Source organism: Zootoca vivipara, chromosome 9 (genome assembly GCF_965207765.1).
Source record: "Zootoca vivipara chromosome 9, rZooViv2.hap1.1, whole genome shotgun sequence".
In the NCBI taxonomy this organism is placed as follows: domain Eukaryota; kingdom Metazoa; phylum Chordata; class Lepidosauria; order Squamata; family Lacertidae; genus Zootoca; species Zootoca vivipara.
Window position 1 is genome coordinate 36,358,028 of NC_142592.1, and position 17,924 is coordinate 36,375,951.

General features: G+C 44.5%; 1 protein-coding gene across 2 annotated transcripts in view; it reads right to left on the bottom strand.

Annotated features, from left to right (window-relative positions):
- Nucleotides 1-10,862, bottom strand: part of EEA1 (early endosome antigen 1) — a 56,423-nt gene extending 45,561 nt beyond the window's left edge. The window contains exons 1-3 of one of the 2 annotated variants that reach the window (XM_035126828.3): nucleotides 10,694-10,862; nucleotides 5,324-5,416; nucleotides 4,878-5,000 (exon numbers count right to left, since the gene is read on the bottom strand). In XM_035126828.3, the coding sequence (XP_034982719.3) occupies nucleotides 4,878-5,000; nucleotides 5,324-5,416; nucleotides 10,694-10,717 (240 nt within the window). In that variant the 5' untranslated portion in view covers nucleotides 10,718-10,862. The remainder of the gene's footprint in view (nucleotides 1-4,877; nucleotides 5,001-5,323; nucleotides 5,417-10,693) is intronic. The other variant, XM_035126829.3, reaches the window with a different exon arrangement.
- Between the last annotated feature and the right edge of the window lie 7,062 nt (nucleotides 10,863-17,924).

The following is a 17,924-nucleotide window of genomic DNA, read 5'->3' on the forward strand; positions in this document are numbered from 1 at the left end:
CTGTGACACCTGCCAGCGGGCAAAGGTGGTCAGAGCAGCGCCACCGGGATTGCTGGAGCCCTTAGCCACGCCACACAGGCCGTGGGAAGTGGTGTCCATGGACTTCATCACAGATCTGCCTTCTTCCAGGGGCAAGACCGCAGTGTTGGTGGTGGTGGACCTCATGTCCAAAATGTGCCACTTTATACCGTGTGCCAGGGCGGTCTCGGCAGAAGAGACAGCCAAACTGTTTGTGGATCACGTATTCAGACTGCATGGATTACCCTTAAGGGTTATTTCGGATCGTGGCCGCCAATTTGTTTCCAGGTTCTGGCGGCGGCTCATGAACCTCCTGCAGGTGGAGGTCAGCTTGTCGACGGCTAGACACCCGCAGACCAATGGACAGGCGGAGAGGGTCAACGCCATTCTGCAGCAGTACCTGAGATGCTACGTCAGCCAGAGGCAAACGGACTGGGTGGATCGCCTGCCACTGGCAGAATTTGCCTACAACAATGCGGTGCACGTCTCCACAGGGGTGTCGCCCTTTAAGGCCAATTACGGGCGTGACCTCAGATCTTTCCCTGAGAGGGAGGGGGAGGAGGAGGAGGAGGGCCCACAGGCTGAGGATTGGGCAGAGGAACTGGAGACGGTGCACCAGCAGCTCAGAGAACACTTGGAGAGAGCCAAGGAAGCGTACAAGAGGGGGGCAGATCGCCACAGGCGACCGGGGGAGGTCATTAGGGTGGGGGACAAAGTTTGGTTGTCCTCGGAGGGCCTTCCCATCAGAGGGCGATGCAAAAAGCTGGCGCCCAGAAGGTTGGGCCCCTTCACGGTCACGCAACAGGTCAACCCGGTGGCATACAGGCTGGCACTGCCAGAGGACATGAGGGTGCACCCAGTGTTTCATAGATCGCTGCTGTCACCGTACAGGGAAAGCAGCAGGCTCCGAGACAGTGAACAAACCCCTGAGGGAGGGGGGGAGAGGGAAGGCAGGGAGCAACTCAATGAGGCCACAGCCATCCTGGATTCAAGGTGGGGGGTGGGGGGCCTGGAGTACCTCATGGCATGGGAGGATGCTCCACCGTCCCAGAATGAATGGGTCCCAGCCACTCAGATACAGGAGGAATTCCTGGTAGAAGAATTTCACGCCCTTTTTCCCCATAGACCCAAGCCCTGGCACATGGAAAGGGAGGGGGAGGGGGAGGAAGCACGGGAGAGCAGTTCACCATGGCGCTGGGAAGCGGAGTTTGAGGAACCAGAGGATGAGGTATGGGTGTCACCGAGATCCACCCAGTCAGAGGAAGGAGCAGATTGGCAGAACATTTTTACCCCCACCAGCTCTGACGCCACAGACTTTTTGGGATTCCCGTCCTCCCAGGCGGAAGGGGGGGGCTTGCAGGACTGGGGGGAGGTGTTCACACCAACGGGCTCGGAAAGCACTGAGTTCTTAGGCTTCCAGTCGTCACCGACACCTGGGGGGGACCTGGGGAGGGGTGAAGGAGAGCTTGGGAGGGGGGTGGATGTGAGGGACAGGGGATATCGCGAAGTCCCTCCCCTCCTAAGTTCAAGCCAATCCCCGAGCACAGGGGGAAGCAGAGAGAGTTCCGATTCCAGTGGGGAAGCAGGAAGTCGTGTCCGAGGCTCAGGCAAGGTAGAGGAGCCAGGGTCCCAGGTGGGACAGGAAGGGGCGAATAAGGGCGGGAGACCCATCCCCCCAACTCCGGAATTACGCAGAAAGAGGAGGGGAAAGAGGATGGGTCTGCCAAAGCTTTTGTGTTGGAGAAAGACGCGCCAAAAGCCATTAGGAGGTTCTGAAACCGACTGACAACATCACTCCGTGTAAATAGCAATGACTTGAGCACTGTAAATACGCAGCACCAATAAAAGAATAAAATGCAGAGCTGCGTAGCGTCGTTACTCTGAAGTAGTCCACTCCGGCCACTGTGACACAATGTTTATGTAATATATTGTAAATGTATCATAAATACCTTCAAGAAGCCTCAGAGAAAACAATTCACAAAGGAAATAAATAATAGCTGTTGAGTGCAAACTATTATAACATTGCTGAAAACAGACATGTTGAAAAACATGTTTTTAAAAGTATTTACCAACCCTATGAGAAAAAATTTACATAGTGATCAAAAAGTTGTTAAAGGCACTTGTATACATGGCATTATTCATCACTAAGAGCTGCTTCTAACAGTACATTTTCCTTATATGCAAGTAGAATCAGGAAGTATGGGTAACTAAAATGCAGATATAGCATTCAAATGGAAGCGCCCTCCATTTTATTTGCAAACCAATCACTCAGCTTTCAACCAGGCAACCATTAGCAACTAAAATGCACAACTAAGGCTGCCGTGTTTTATACAAAAAAATTCCTTAGGGCTGGATCAAACGCTCCAGCTCTCTCACGCAAAAGACCAAGATTTAAAATAATAGTAAACACATTTAACATAAAAACAATGCATCATAATCTACTTAAACTATAGGAAGACTATAAATTTAAAAGTTTGTACACATTGTAATGCTGTCAACTAGCAATTTTATTCATGTGCTAAAATTCAAGAGATCACGTCGTAGTTGCTATGGTGATCCCACAAATGATAGGCAACTATTATGTTGTTATCTAGGGCAGAGTTAACTAAACTTTTATATTAATTTTTTTTGCAAACAATCTTTAATATTTAAAAACACTATATTTAGTTAGGATTTACATGGCAACATTTGGTCAAAAAGAGATGGCAGCAAAAAGAAATCTCACTTGGGGGGTAAAAATGGCACTCCCAACAAGTGGTCAAACTTAGCAGGAGGAGAATGAGCACAAACTAAAAAATGTTTTCATAAAGGGCTATCAGTTCATACCACACAGATTTAGTTTACAGCACAATCCTATGCATGTCCATCCATAACTAATTCCAGATGTTTCCAATAAAGCTTACTCCCTATTAAGTGTGTTTAGGAGCCTTAGGCATTGATAGAATGAATCCATTGGCCCCCAAAAAAGCAAAAGCCTGTTATATTTAATGCTTTCTTCCAAACATTTCAACAAAGGCATGCCTAAATAAAGGGGAAGCTAAAATGGACTTACATATAAGATTTAGCACTTGTATCAAGCCACTCACATTTACGGTTGTTGGCATCCGTCTGTCTCAAGAGAAAATGGAGTGAACCTCCAGGGGTGAAGTCAAATAGCTGTGTTAGCAGCACCAAAGTGACCTGCAAGTCTGTGCAGTGTATGGAGGTCCTGGGCTGCCCAGACGACAAGACCCCCCCACCCAGCTTCACTGATGTGGTCCAAAGGAAAGCAGAGCAATACATTTGGCACCAGCTGGGTATACAAGAACTCTTAGGATTTGTGTTGGGTTTACTCCTCAGCCTTTTCTTCTCCTGAATATATTCTGCAAGGCAGCAGAGGTTTAGGATCAGAGTTCTCCTTCTCCTAGATCAGGTATCCCCAAACTTCGGCCCTCCAGATGTTTTGGACTACAATTCCCATATTCCCCGACCACTGGTCCTGTTAGCTAGGGATCATGGGAGTTGTAGGACAAAACATCTGGGGGGCAGCAGTTTGGGGATGCCTGTCCTAGATGGACAACCTTCCCAGGTTAACGTCACATCTGCTCACTTCCCTCTACAACACCTGAAGACCGCCTTCTTGACGATTGGCGGGATTGTCTGCTCAATCCGCCAAAGCCTGTCTTTTCATGCAGGGGAAGTCCCTAACTCAATGAGAGTTTAAGACCCATCAGCTACCCTCACCTGGTTTAGCTGGCCAGTCAAAGCCTTTTCCCGAAGTGTGGCTGCTGTCACATGCTGACAGCTTCTAGGAGCCACAGGTGATGACCAAAGGTGGACAAACTACTCCATTTACTGTGCCTCTTTAAAATATATATATATATTCATACTAGTATGAATGAAGCTACAGGAGAGAAGTTAAACATATTCCATATCTGCCAATGCTAGTATGTAGAGTTATGCTGCAACATTTTAATTGTTGAATGTACGTGAAAGCAAGACCTTTTTAAAACGCACAGTGCAAAAGCTACTTGAGCTCATTCCCAGATTATCCTGACAGTGCCTGAGTGCAATTGTTTTACTATTGATTGGTGTTATATTAAAAAGACGGGGGGGGGGGGAATTGCAGCCCTTTACCATAAGAGGTAACATTTTCTAAGAGAGGTTTCACTACATACACTACAATTTTTTATTAAAAAATCCTGACTTTTCTTGCCTTCCTTGTACGCCTACGATCTCTCAATAGAAAACCCCAAGCAAAACTACAGCTGCCTATGTATGAGCCATGTTGAAGATGGTGGATTCTTCACCACTCTAGCCTTCTAAAGGTTTGAAATGCTCTGGCAAAAATCTCCATCTTGGTCCATAGCACAGACCAAGCTGCCCAATATCCAGAAACCTAGAAGCAGAATTTCTAGTTAACAAGTCTGTCAAGCCTCAAACACCTAAATGGGAAGATGATTTTATATACTGTTCTGTAAGTTCACAATGAAATATGCAGGAGAAAATTCAAGTAATGTATCAAGTTGTTCAAATAACTACATGAGGAACAAAAACATGCAAACCTATTTTCAATATGTAAATGCCAATCTTCGATACCACAGCCATTCCACAAAAGGCAGCTGCAAATCAGAAAGAAGGAACCACAAGACACCCTCAGGACAATACACAATATCTGGCACTGGCCTTCTGTTGTGGATATAACACCACCACCACCACTTAAAAAAACGAACCACCACCAATACACCTTGTATATTCCTAGAGTAGGAAGTATCCAGAAAAGCTGAAGAGGCCCACGCCAGAGCAACCAGAAAGGAAAAGCATTTATTTTTCCAAGCATCCCAGAACCAAGCCACTGAAGCCAAATAAACAAGACCCACAGTGGCAGTAGGCAGTTCATGAAGCTCCAGTCTTCTTGTTTCTATCCCAACGTGCTCATGGTAATGTTCGGACAGATCAGTGGCAGTAACACACTTTTTCATGCACACTGGACAGATGAAGCCCTGTGAAACAGTTGCTTTTAGGCATGTATATATTCTAAAACATTGTAAACAAACTGAATGTCAGAAAGGTAGCACAGTGCTCAGATTTTCTGTGACAGCAAATATATACAAAATATGGGATTCACTAAATGGAGAACCAAACACAATGCAAAACAACATTTTATGCAATATTGCAAGATATTCAATCCAATTAAACACTGAACATTGAAATAAGTAGGACTGGGGAGAAAGCATTCCCAGGCAATTTTTCCAAAGAGGTCAGATCCAAGGTTTAGAACAAATCTAAGTTCAAGCTAAGGTAAAGTATTATTGTAATACAGTACCTCTGAAGAGCTCTCATTGTTGACATCCACCACATTTCCTGGGACTGCAGATGAATCAGAATCAGAACTCTGAGATCCAACTCTGCCCGGAGTCTGAAAACAAAAAGGCAGATGTAATATATTAAATTTCCTTATTGCATAGCAAGAAATAAATAGATATTAAATCAGTCATACTTTATAAAATCTTTCACGACAGATGCACATGTGAATTGTTTAAATTCTCTGTTCTAGCATAACAGGAAATTACATTAGTGCCTCCAACTATATTCAAATGTACAAACTGAGCAGGAGTGATAGGGCTATAGCAACAAGCATACAGGCTTGCACCATCACAAAAGAAGAATCTTTATCTTATTAGTAAAATGTGTAGAATGTGTAATAAAAACTATCTATCGTCCAATAATTCTCTAGGTTCCATGGATGTTTCAAGACACATGTATGTTGCTTTGGCTTCACGCATTTCCCATATGCAACACAGTGCAATACTGTAGCACAAGCTTTGTTTTTAAAGCATAGATCTCCCCTTATTTTTTAACACAGGCGTTTTGTGCATATGCTAGACACTGAATATGTTCTTAAAAACTTTTGCGGAACAGCTGAACATTTTTAAGGCCTAGTGAATGCATGAAACTTCCACCTGTCCTTCTCTGGACTGAAGCTACCATTGGCAGATTATTATTTTTTTCAAATATGGCAGCCATTCTACATTTTAACAGACACAGCAGTGTCGAATTTTAAAGAAAATCTGATTGACAATAATGTACACAGTACTTATTTCATCTTTTTAAAGAAATCACATATAGAAAACTTTTCACTTGTAAATGAAGGAAAAGTACAGTAATCATCATCATCTTCTTCTTCTTCTTCAACATCATCATCATCAACAACAACAACAGGGCGACTGGGCCATCTCAGAGTTGGGACAATTAACCTTTTTGCCCCAAGGACCACATTCAAGATAGGTGACCCCCCCCCTGAGGTTTGCAAACCCTGAGGTTTGCACAACAGTGGTCACAGTCAAAGTGGTTGTGCCTAAGCAGATGTGCATGGGGCCTCCTACCTACCCTTTGGAACTCCCTCCCATTATATATCAGACATGTGCTCTCTTTATTTTCTTTCAGTGCCTACTAAAGATATTCCTCTTTCATCAAGCCTTCTGTATGGAGATATTTATTCCAGCTGATAGTTGCACAGAGTTTGAATTTATTTTATATATTGCTGTTGTTTTAATCATAATGTTTTATATATGAAACTGTTTCACAGGTTTTTATTATATTGTAAATTGTCTTATGGGAAGCAATTTTTAAATGAAATACCTAGTAATAGATGATGGTGGTGGTGATGATAATAATGTACACACTCACCACATATCACACAGATGCATAGTGCACACACAAAGGCACACTTCACTCACACATACACATACACTTCTCTCACACACATACATACATGCAAGCAACCCTACATATATAGGCATATATTACTCCGTCCTAGCACTCTCGTCCTAGCACTGCAATGAGGCCATTTCTCTATCACAGCACTGAACTAAGAGGAGAAGTTTAAAACTCTACAAAGCCCAGCACTGTGATGGAGCTTCAAATTGCATCAGTGCACATGGCTAAGATAAGAGTGTGCTGATGGGGCGATTTCTCCCCATCTGTTTAACTTCAAAGGCACCTCTTCTTCCTCTGACTCTGCACCATTATAAAGAAGATCTTACTGGTCAGGAAGAGGAAGAAGTACTCATTCCTGTTTCCTGAGCACCTACCAATGGCACTGTGCCAAAGGGAGAAGAGGTGCATTTGCAGATAAGAGAAGGCACACCCAATTCAGCAAGCAGGTGGAAGACTACTGGCAGCAGTTTGGCAGGCTTCATCCAGCCCTCTCATGCATTCACTACCTCTAGCTCAGCACATCAGAGGGCACCCTTTTTGTTCTTATTAAACTTGGTATATATAAAGTTGGTAATTACCTGGGAAATCAGAAGTAGATGATGGAAACAGCTAGCTAAAACTATAACAATCCTGTAGAAATTGCACCGAACAATACAGTACACACATTAGAAGAACTAAGTTTCTACCTACAGAAGATCCTTCCTTGTCCCTTCTCCTGCTTCCATAGCATCAGAACAGAAACCAGCCCTTCTCTTTCTTACTGATTAGTGCGCTGAAATATTTCATATCAGGGTCAGTAACCTTTTTCAGTCCAAAGCTACATTCTCTCATGGTCAATCTTCTTTATATGTTGGGGGCATGCCATCAGTGCTTGGGGCAACAGATGTTACTCTTATCTTTGCATAGTAGGCTACACTCCAGCCAAGCAAAAGCCAGAGGTTTCCATACGTACAACTCTCCAGCCAAGCAAGAGGCATTGTTACAGTTCAATGACATTTTCCAGCATGTGTGGAGAAGGGTGTGGAGCAAAGTAAGGGAAGGATGTAGCCTGAGGAAAGTCCTGAGGGGCTGCATTTGGCCCCTTGAACCAATGCTCCCCTCCCCCAGGTGTATATGAAAGTATGGAAGTGTCCAAGTCAGACCATTAATGAATCTAGCTCAGTGCTACGGTATCCATAGATATTTTTCCAAGCCCTGCCATCACAGATCCTTTAACTGGTGAAGTCAGGGACCGAAACTGGCATAAGCATAGCATGAGCTATGGTCTCCTCACAATATCACCATGTGATAAATGAAACAATTAGCAAGACAGATAACAGCAAGTGTTGCTGTAGCCAGGATTTGGGGCAGGACAGGCTTTGGTTGGGGGGAACAGGCTTTTGTTTGAGGGGTAGAGCCTCAGATTTGTATTGATTTGTATTGATTTTGATTGATTTAGGGGGGCAGCTGCTATGCCCATGACAGCAAGATAGTTTTGAATATACCGTAAGCAATGACCAAGATTAAGGGCAGAGCTATAGAAGACAGCCACACAGTGTTCATGGAGTAGCAAGGTATTCAACATACGATATGCCTTAACTTGGGTTTACAAGTCAACAGAAGAACAGGAAGTCAAATAATTGTGCACTACCCAAGATTACTGTGGATATGAGCCTGAAAACTCTCACCACATAAATGTGAAGCAGAAATGCCACTATTCTGTACCTCCAATCCAATCCAAATAAATTTATTGTATTAGCCATTGGCCATGGCAAATCTGAATAAAAAATACAAGCAAAAGGGGTGTTGTGAAAATAATGCCCTTCATTTAGATCTCTGCGACTCCCTTACAGTTTACTGCTATATTGCCCAGGGTCTTCTTTCTGATCTTTTTGGCTGCCAAAGCAAAAAGAACAAATTTATGAGTCACTGAAGTGTCTACATTGCTAAGAAGCCATAGGACCTCTGACAGGTGAGAAATTGCCTCTGACCATTATGTACCTTATATCTGACACATCTCAGTATTCAAGCGTATATCAAAGGTGGTGATAAAGAAAGTGATCAGCAAGATTACAGTCGTACCTTGGTTTTCAAACAGCTTAGTTCTCGAACGTTTTGGCTCCCGAACTTCGCAAACCCGGAAGTGACTGTTCCAGTTTGCGAACTATTTTTAGAAGCTGAACGTCTGATGGGGCTTCCGCAGCTTCCGACTGGCTTCCTGCAGCCAATCAGAAGCCATGCTTTGGTTTTCGAATGCTTTGGAAGTCGAACAGACTTCCGGAACGGATTCCATTCAACTTCCAAGGTATGACTGTACTAGGAAGGGTGATGGTGCACTTACTCTGAAGTAATGGTCACAGTAGTAGTTCCAATTTATGTATGTGTAAGTTCATATCATGGGCCCATATGCGAATGTGAGACACTTCCATCTACTCAAATAAGCAAATACATAATCACACAATGGTAGGAGCCTCTGCCTCCCAAAAGTACTTTAAGCACCATTCAGTTTGCACAACACAGTCATTCTGCCACTGGTTTTAAAACTCCCCCTATAATGGAAGAGGGGGGTGGTAAGCATAGAGAGGAATGTTAGGCCAGTGGTTTTTTTTATTCTGGGGTAGGAAGTCTCCATGCTTTCAGTTGAATATAATTTCAAAGACCAGGGCAGAGAGCATGGAGGATGCCATGGCTTCTGAAGGCATATTTTAGTCAGGAGCTTTTAATTGTTCTCCTAGCCCTGGGAATTACTTGACCACCATAGCAGGCTAATGCCCTATGCACTCTGTGCACGAACTGCTACTAACTACTGTACTTACAAGCACAGGACTCAGCGGTGTTTGATTTGCTTGATTCTCCCCCTTTTCATTCCTCTCCTCTCTCACAGTCCATGTCAGCGGCAAATGGCATGTGCTGCCCCAACCAGTCATCAGCCACTGAATACACACTGCCACTATTTTCCCACCCACTTCATGTACCTGAGAACACGGCCAACCCACCCCCACCCCCCGAAGTGTGCAAGATTCGAAGATATGCATACAAACATGTGCAACTTGAAACAGAGATTTAATCTGCTGCAATATTTAATAGCACGAGCCTTGGAAGAGTCAGTGAGTAATGCCTTCCACCCTCAACAGAGACACCTCCCTGTCAGAGGGAGAAACCAGCCGTGATTAACCCCGTCAAGTGCCAGGAGGCCTTCAGCACCAGGCTACTCTGCTAAGGCAACTGGAACCAGATGGGCAGGAGGAAGGCCGAAGCCCCTTCAGAAGCTGCCTGGGCCCCACATATTGGGGGCAGGGGAGACAAATGAGACTCCATTTCCTTCGCACTCCCCATTGCTCCCCTTCTGTAGTTCACCCCTCCTTCCCTTCCCCCCTCAGTAGCCCTGAACTTCCTCGCCCCCTATCCCACCCTCGTCTCGCCCCCAACCCTCTGGCAGGGACCTAAAACCTAACAGCGCACCCCCACCTCCCCAAATCCCCCCACGGGAACAGGCGTGGGTCCTGTGCCCCCTCCTTCCCCTCCCCCCCATACCCCGCGAAGCGGCAGAATCGCCCGACTCCCCTGTTGCTCCAGGCCCGGCTCAGCCAGTTGCCTGGGCCACTTTCCCCGGCCATGAATGCAAGGGAAGAAGAAGGGCCTAATCGCACCAGCAGCTACGGCCTGGAGAAGAGGGAAGTAAGGGAAGCGCCGCCGCCGCAGAGGTGGCGGCGGCGGCTGGCGAGCCGGCCCCAAGGGCCAGGAAGCGGGCAGCCAGGTTCCCTGCTACTGGGATGGGCTCGTGTCTATAAGCGTGTGCGTGAGGAAGGAAAGACCCCGGTCAGGTGCCGGTTGTCTGTTCCTCGGGCAGACTCCAGGAAGTGCGGCTCCCTCCGTCCCTCCCCATGTTCCTGCTCCTGCTGCTCCTGCTCCAGCCCGGGCAGGCAAGCGCTGCAGCGGCGGAAGAAACGCCCTCTCGCCGCCGCCGCCGCCGTCCTCCTCGCCGCCGCTCTCTTACCCTCTGCAAAATCCTCCTAAACATTGTGGCGGAGGTCACGTCCCCTCCAGGGCGGCGGCGGCGACAAGTCCGAGCTCACCACGGCGAGCTCCCGGGAGTCATCCCCTAATCACGGGGCCACTCCAAGCCCTGCTCGCACGGCCCGGCCCAACTGGCTCCGTCGCTCCCTGACAGAGGAGGAGGCGGAGGCGGCGCTGCCAGGACTGGGGCGGGAGCAGGAGGCGGCGCCGCGGCGGCGGTGGCGGCAGAAGGAGGTGCCACTCTCTGGGACTGGCTGCGAGGTGGGCGGAGGCCTCGAGGCTCTTTCCTCCTCTGTCCGCCCCGTGGAGGAAAGCGGACCGGGAAAGCGGGGCCGAGCTGCTCTTCGAAGTCTCTTCCGATAGACAGGGCTGGGTAGAGGCGAGTAGCATTGGCGGCGCTTTCCCTCAGGCACGGCGGGAACGGCCGCTTCCTCCTCCCCTAAAGCGACGCGCGGCGGAGAGGGGAAGCTTCTCATCCTCACGCCCAACTTCTGTTGACAGGGCTTAGGCGCCCAAGGATCGCACGTGAGGAGGAGCGGGCCCCACGATCTGCTCCCAGGACCTAATCCAGCCACGGATAGCCATCAAAACGGAAGAAAAGCGTGCTCCTAGGCATGCGTAGAGTGCTCTGCTCCAGGTATGGCTCCAGCCATGTCCACACATAGGAGTTGTGGTGGCATCTCCTGAGGCCTTTATATAGGAAAATTGAGCATTTGTGAGTTTTCAGTCTAGGCGTTCAGATATCTGAGGTAAGCCTGTAAATATCAATCCCACACTTTCCTCTGGCCTCCTTAACTCCAGATCCCAAGGTCCCACAGTCGTGCTCCACAGTCCCCACAGTTTCTGCACAGAATAAATTCTTGGAGAGAACTAACCCCCTCCATTTAGTACCAGAATCGGTGAACAAGGCAAGATGCCACAAGACTCTGTCGTTTTAATCACCAAAGCAGTCTTGAAAGCTTTACGAAGCAGTTGTTTTATGGGCCCCTACAATTAGCAAAGAACATAAGAAGAAGAGCACAGCTGGATCAGACAAAAGGCCTATCTAGTCAAAAGTCCTGTTTCCCAGAGTAGCAAAACAGATCCCTTTGGAAAGCCCACAAACAGGACAGGAAGGTGTGAAGGAATGAAAGCGTTTCAACGATTGTTTATTTTGAGGGTTGTAAAATGATTGCTTTGTGCTTTAGTTAGTGGCTGTTTTTCAGTGGAGGATCAAAAGATCACGGAGTTCAAAAGTTCTAGAGTGGCTGGGGCAACCCAGACAGATGAGTGGAGTATTATTAATATTAATATTAGTATTGGTATTAGTTACCCTTGAGGTTCATCCAGAGGCTGTAGCTAGGCTGCTTGCGGGCGCAGACTACTAGGTGGCTGCCTGGAGTGGCAAAATTAGAAGGGCAGAAACAATTGAAAGGTGGCAAATGGTGGTGGCAGGAAGGGGCCAGCAGCTGCAAATCACAGTGGTATTTGTTATCTGGAATCTAGAGATGCATTTTATGCCAAAGAGACTCACTGTGGCTGTGAAGATGATGTGGGCCCAGTCAGCCTTCTTCCAAAGGGAACCATCCAAATATGTTGTTAGGACTATAGCTCCCATTGGCCAGAGAGAGAAGGGGCCAAGTGGGCAGTGATTTCCAGCACTTATGGGAGTTGTAGTTTGAATTCTCTAGGGGAAGCTGCTTGGAAAACCTGGGGAAGTCCACTTACCGGTATAATAACAACAAGCCTCTTAACTGTCAAGTCACAGAATTGTAGTGAACAGGAAATGGATTTCTTAATACTCTTGCAGCACTTTATTTGCTCTTCCTTCCAGAGAAAGTCTGTCACTTTTGAGTCTTCTGACAGATGCATGGTTGTTTACTCAAAAGTAAACTATTGTGTCCATGTGGGTGGTTCTTCCCACTAAGACCAAAGGATGTGAATGGGAGCTGCACATTCCAATGTACAGCATAGAAAGGCAGCATGTGCCTTTAGATGTGCATCCAGTTAATGTATGATTTCTGATCCAATGTGTTGTACACACTTGCATCTCTTTATCTGGATCAAGGCCAATATAACATAGGATTAAGTAAAGGTGGAAAATAAGGGGAAAGGGAAAAACACATCCTTTCAACCAGTTCTTTAGTTTTCTTGAGTTTTATTCAAACAGAGCCACCAAGCTTCATTAAGGGGGAAAGTTGTATTACAAGGAAGAAGCCACTCTTTGCTAAAAGTTTATATTTTGAATTTCCTCCAAACAAAGCCATGAAAAACAAACCAGTTCACCACCAAACAAACCATAGTGCCAGGTTTGCACATAGCAACAGGCCAGAGTTTGGTTTATGTCCTTCCCCATGCTGCACATTTATTTAAAACCATGGTTTAACATTGCTTATGGACACAAATAATGTGAAATGTCTATTTGAAGTCTGCTTGTAGACTGTTTTAAAAATTTCATATGAAAACAGAGAAAAAAACATAAATGAGGTATTAATTAGTTGTTTTGGTTCTTATTAAGTAGTTGGGATTAAAATTTACAGAAACAATCATTAGACACCATGCAGTTTAATTAAGGTCAAAATCTTGGAATATTTTAGTAGATGACTCAGAGAAATTATATCCTGTCATTGTTCACATAGAAAAAAATAAAATTTTAGGACCCAGTGCTTCACAATTAATTCACATCATACAACATTGAATTAAGTATTCTCTTAGAACAGAAGAACTAATTTAAATCTTCCCTGAAACTGAAAAATATTTTTTTTATTACTATTATTATTACTATGAAGTAAGAACTGTCTGCAAACATCAGACCTGAACCTCAGTTCCATGAAACATTATGCATGTGCCCACCTTTGAAAACAAATTTAAAGAAAAGATTATTTATATTATAACTGGAAAGCTAGAATTTTGGTCATTGTGAATGTGATGTACTAATTCTGTGTGTATCTACTCTCAGTGCGTGGGGTACTGACATAAGAGACTCCTGCACCTTCAAGGAAGCTGCTGTTTTTTAGGAATGTTATAGATATGCTATCTAGAAAGAGCAAAACTGGGAACTGTAGCTCTGATGGGTCACCTAACAACTTTCAGCTCCCTTAACAAGCTACAGTTCCATGATCCTTTGCAGGAAAGCTATGAGTATAAGTGTATTAAATGTATGGTGTGGGTGTGATGTCAGTCTTCAGACTGTCAAATCACTGGATCTGGCTGGCATCCCCTTGAGGGTTCTTAAAGAACTCAAATGTGAAATTGCTGATCTTCTAACAAATATATGTAATTAGTCCCTAAGATAAGCCTTCAAAACTGAGGACTGGAAACTTCAGCAGTCCAAGGGGGAATCCTGAAAATTGCAGGCAAGTTAGCCTTATGTCTGTTCTTGATGGAAAAAAGAATTTCCAAGCATATAAAAGAGCAAGCCTTGAAGAAGAAAAACCCACCTAATGGCTGCGCCAGCCCTGACCAACATGACTTATGCAAGGGTAAATCCTGTCTCATTCACTGTTTAGAGTTCTTTGAGTGTCAACAAGCATATAGAGCAGGCACCCCCAAACTGCGGCCCTCCAGATGTTTTGGCCTACAACTCCCATGATCCCTAGCTAACAGGACCAGTGGTCGGGGAAGATGGGAATTGTAGTCCAAAACATCTGGAGGGCCGAAGGGGATGCCTGATATAGAGAGAAGTGATCCAGTTGACACAGTGTACTTAGATTTTCAAAAAACTTTCAACAAAGTACCTCACCAAAGATTTCTGAGTAACTTTAGAAGTAATTGAATAAGAGGAGAAGTCATCTTGCTGTTTAGTAACTGGTTGAAGAACAGGAAGCAAGAGTATAGGGATAAATGGACAATGCTCCTAATGTGGGATGTAGAAAGTGGAGTTCAGTATTTGGACCTGTGCTTTTTAACTTGTTTACAAATGATCTAGAGTTAGGAGTGAGCAGTGAAGTAGTTTGCTGAGGATAACCAATCGTTCAGAGTGATTAAAACTAAAAGGAATTGCAAAGGTCCAAAAGGATCTCTCCATACTGAGTGAATAGGCAGTAAAATGGTAGGTGCAATGCAATGTAAACAAGTGTAAAGTGATGCAAGTCAGCACAAAAATCTTAATTTCATATATATGCTTACGGGGTCTGAACCGGCAGTGACTGACCTGGAGCAAGACCTTGGGGTTATAGTAGATAGCTCAGTGAAGATGTCAACCCAGTATGTGGCAGCTGTGAAATACTGTACTGTAAAGCAAACTCCATGCTAGGGATCAGTGAGAAAGGAACTGCAGTAAGAACTGCTATTATACAGCATCTACAGTATGGTGTGACCACAGTTGGAATAATTTGTACCATTCTGGTCGATCCACCTCAAAAAGGATATTGTAGAATTGGGAAAGATTCAGAAAACAGCAACCCAAAGGATCAAGGTGAAGGAGCAACTCTACTGTTAGGAAAGGTTACAACATTTGGAACTTTTTAGTTTAGAGAAAAGGCAAGTAAGAGGAGACATGATCAAAGTGTGTAACATTATGTATGGTGTGAAGAAGGCTTTTGTCCCCGTCCCCGTCCCCCAGAACACCAGAAGTTATGGACATTCAAAGAAATGGAATACTGTATTGGAAGCTTCAGGCAGACAAAAGAAAGTACTTCTTCACACAACATATAGTTAATCTGTTGAATTCACTCCAGCAAGAGGTTGTGATGGCCAGCTTGGATGGCTTTAAAACTGAATGAGACATACCATGTTTCTCATATTATAAGACATGTCTTATATTTATTTTTTCCTCAAAAAAACACACTATGGCTTATTTTCAAGGGATGTCTTATTTTTTTCTTCCTTCTCCTGCTGTGGCCGGCATTGCTGCTGCACCTATCACTATGTCTTATTTTCGGGGTATGGCTTATATTCCTTGAATGCTTAAAAATCCTGCTATGGCTTATTTTATGCGTATGTCTTAAAATATGAGAAACAGGGTATTCATAGAGCATAAGGCTATCAATGGCTATTAGCCCCCATAGCTGAAGCAGTCTGCCTCTGAATGGCAGTTGCTAGGTGTCAGCAAGTGGGGAGAGCACTGTTGTGTTTAGGTTCTGCTTGTGGGTTTCCATTGGGCATCTGGTTGGCCACTGTGAGAACAAGAAGCCGGACTAGATGGGTCTTTGGCCTGATCAACAGGTCTATTCAGATGTTCTTTTTTTCTTTGTAAGTATTAATAATAGGTTCTGCCCCCAACTTTTTGCTCCAGTGTCATATCATAATCCCTTGGACATGCTGTGCTCAATGTTTGGCAGCAGTGTCTGTGATTGACACATATGGCAGGTTTCTGGCTGCATTGTGAAGACATCTAGTACTGTATATAATTATAGATACATTGCCCTTGTCCACAAACCACTCCATCCTCTGACACCTGCATCAGCCAAGTCCCCATGTGCTTTGAAAAAAAATCTGCTTTGGAGGTGCATTAGTCTTCCCCACTAAATCATCTATTCCATGATCTCATCTTTCCCTGTGTTTCTGTTATTTAATGTGTGTTAATCCCAGTCACTATCCTTCACCTCTTCCCTAATTTTTCTTTCTATTTTCTGAAAACAGTTCCCCCACCTGTCCATCTCCATTTCTCCTTGCAGTGGAATTCAGGTTCTGTGCCTCATCCTACCTGCAGTTAGGAGTCTCTCAGTTTTATGACTGTGAGTAAGACAAATGATGCCTTTTTTGTGAATTCATAGCCTTTAGATGTTTGCTTAGCACCACATTGTAATATCAGGGTTCCCAAACTGTTGTCCGCAAGGTGTTCCATGGCACATCAATCATGTTAAATATTCACATTTGTTTTAATGGTATTTTAATTGCTTATTTTATTTCTTATAATATCATTTTTGTATTCTATGCAATTCAAATTCTAATACAATATATACGAAATCATATATAAGAAATGGGGGTTGGACTAGATGATCTCCCAGGATCCCTTCCAACTGTACAATGCTGTGATTCTACATATACCTAAGATTAGAGCCCTAGACATTTTTAAAAAGTAAAATAAATGAAATAGCAGTTGTTTGACATGCAGTTTCAGATCAGCTTCCATGGGAAGGGGTTTTTAAAATTTTGAATACAGGAATACCTTGTTTTATCGTGGTTCGCTTTATTGTGCTTCACAGATATTGCTCCTTATGAGGATGTGAGGTACAGGCAGTCTGGCGGCTTCCAAGGGAAGAAAGCCCCCACCCTGCCACCCCTTTTCTGGCCATGGGAGTGGAGCTGACTAGGTTTGGTGCTAAGTTTCCCCCCTCCTACTCCTGCAACCTGTGGGACTTGGCTTAATAGACTACAGTACAGTGTAAGCATAACTTATATATTTATGTGCTTGGCTGGAAAAGGGGGGGGAGTGGGGGGAGTGTCAGAAGGGGCTAGGAGAGCAGGAGGGAAAACCATCAGAAATCCCACCTGCCAATGCACTCACCTTGGGGGAGCATTCAGAGGCACAGGTTCAGTGGCCTTGGGAGCATGGAGGTGGTTGGAGAGTCTTCCACAGCCTTGGGAGAGAGTGCGGCCTTCAGTACATCACAGTACTCCTATTGTAACATTAAGATTATGCAGATGGAGAGCACACACTGTTCAAAGAAAATATTAAAGCAATATTTTTGAAATGGTAGGCCTCCACTGTGAAAGAGTAGGTCACCCTGTGCTTTTCTTTTTAAAAAATACATAAGTGATTATCTCATGATATTATTATTATTATTATTATTATTATTATTATTATTATTATTATTTGTCCTCAGTGTACATTCTGCCTTGCAGAAGAACACTGGCAACAGAACTGAAATCTGAAATACACAGTGGAGGGAGGGAGGGACTATGGGGCACAAATTTTATACAGGGAGAAGTGACTTGCCTTGGTAACACACAGAGTATGGAGAGAAAGTCAATAGAATTATTGAGGATGAAGCCAAGGCTACATGCCTGATCAACAGGGGATGTTGTTGGTGGATAGGAAGAGGAATCAAGGAGGGGAAAGCTTTTGAGGAGAGAGAAGTGGATCAGTTTTGGACAGGTTGAGTTTGAGATGGTAGTGGGACATCCAAATGAGGAAAAAAGTGGTATATGTATTTTTAAAACTTAAAACCATGCCAAAACGGTTTGAATAAATGTGTTGCTTATTACAGACTATGACAGTCACACCAAAATATGAGTGGTCAAATCTCTGAATGCTAGTTTCAGCTATCTTATGTGCTGCAAAAAAT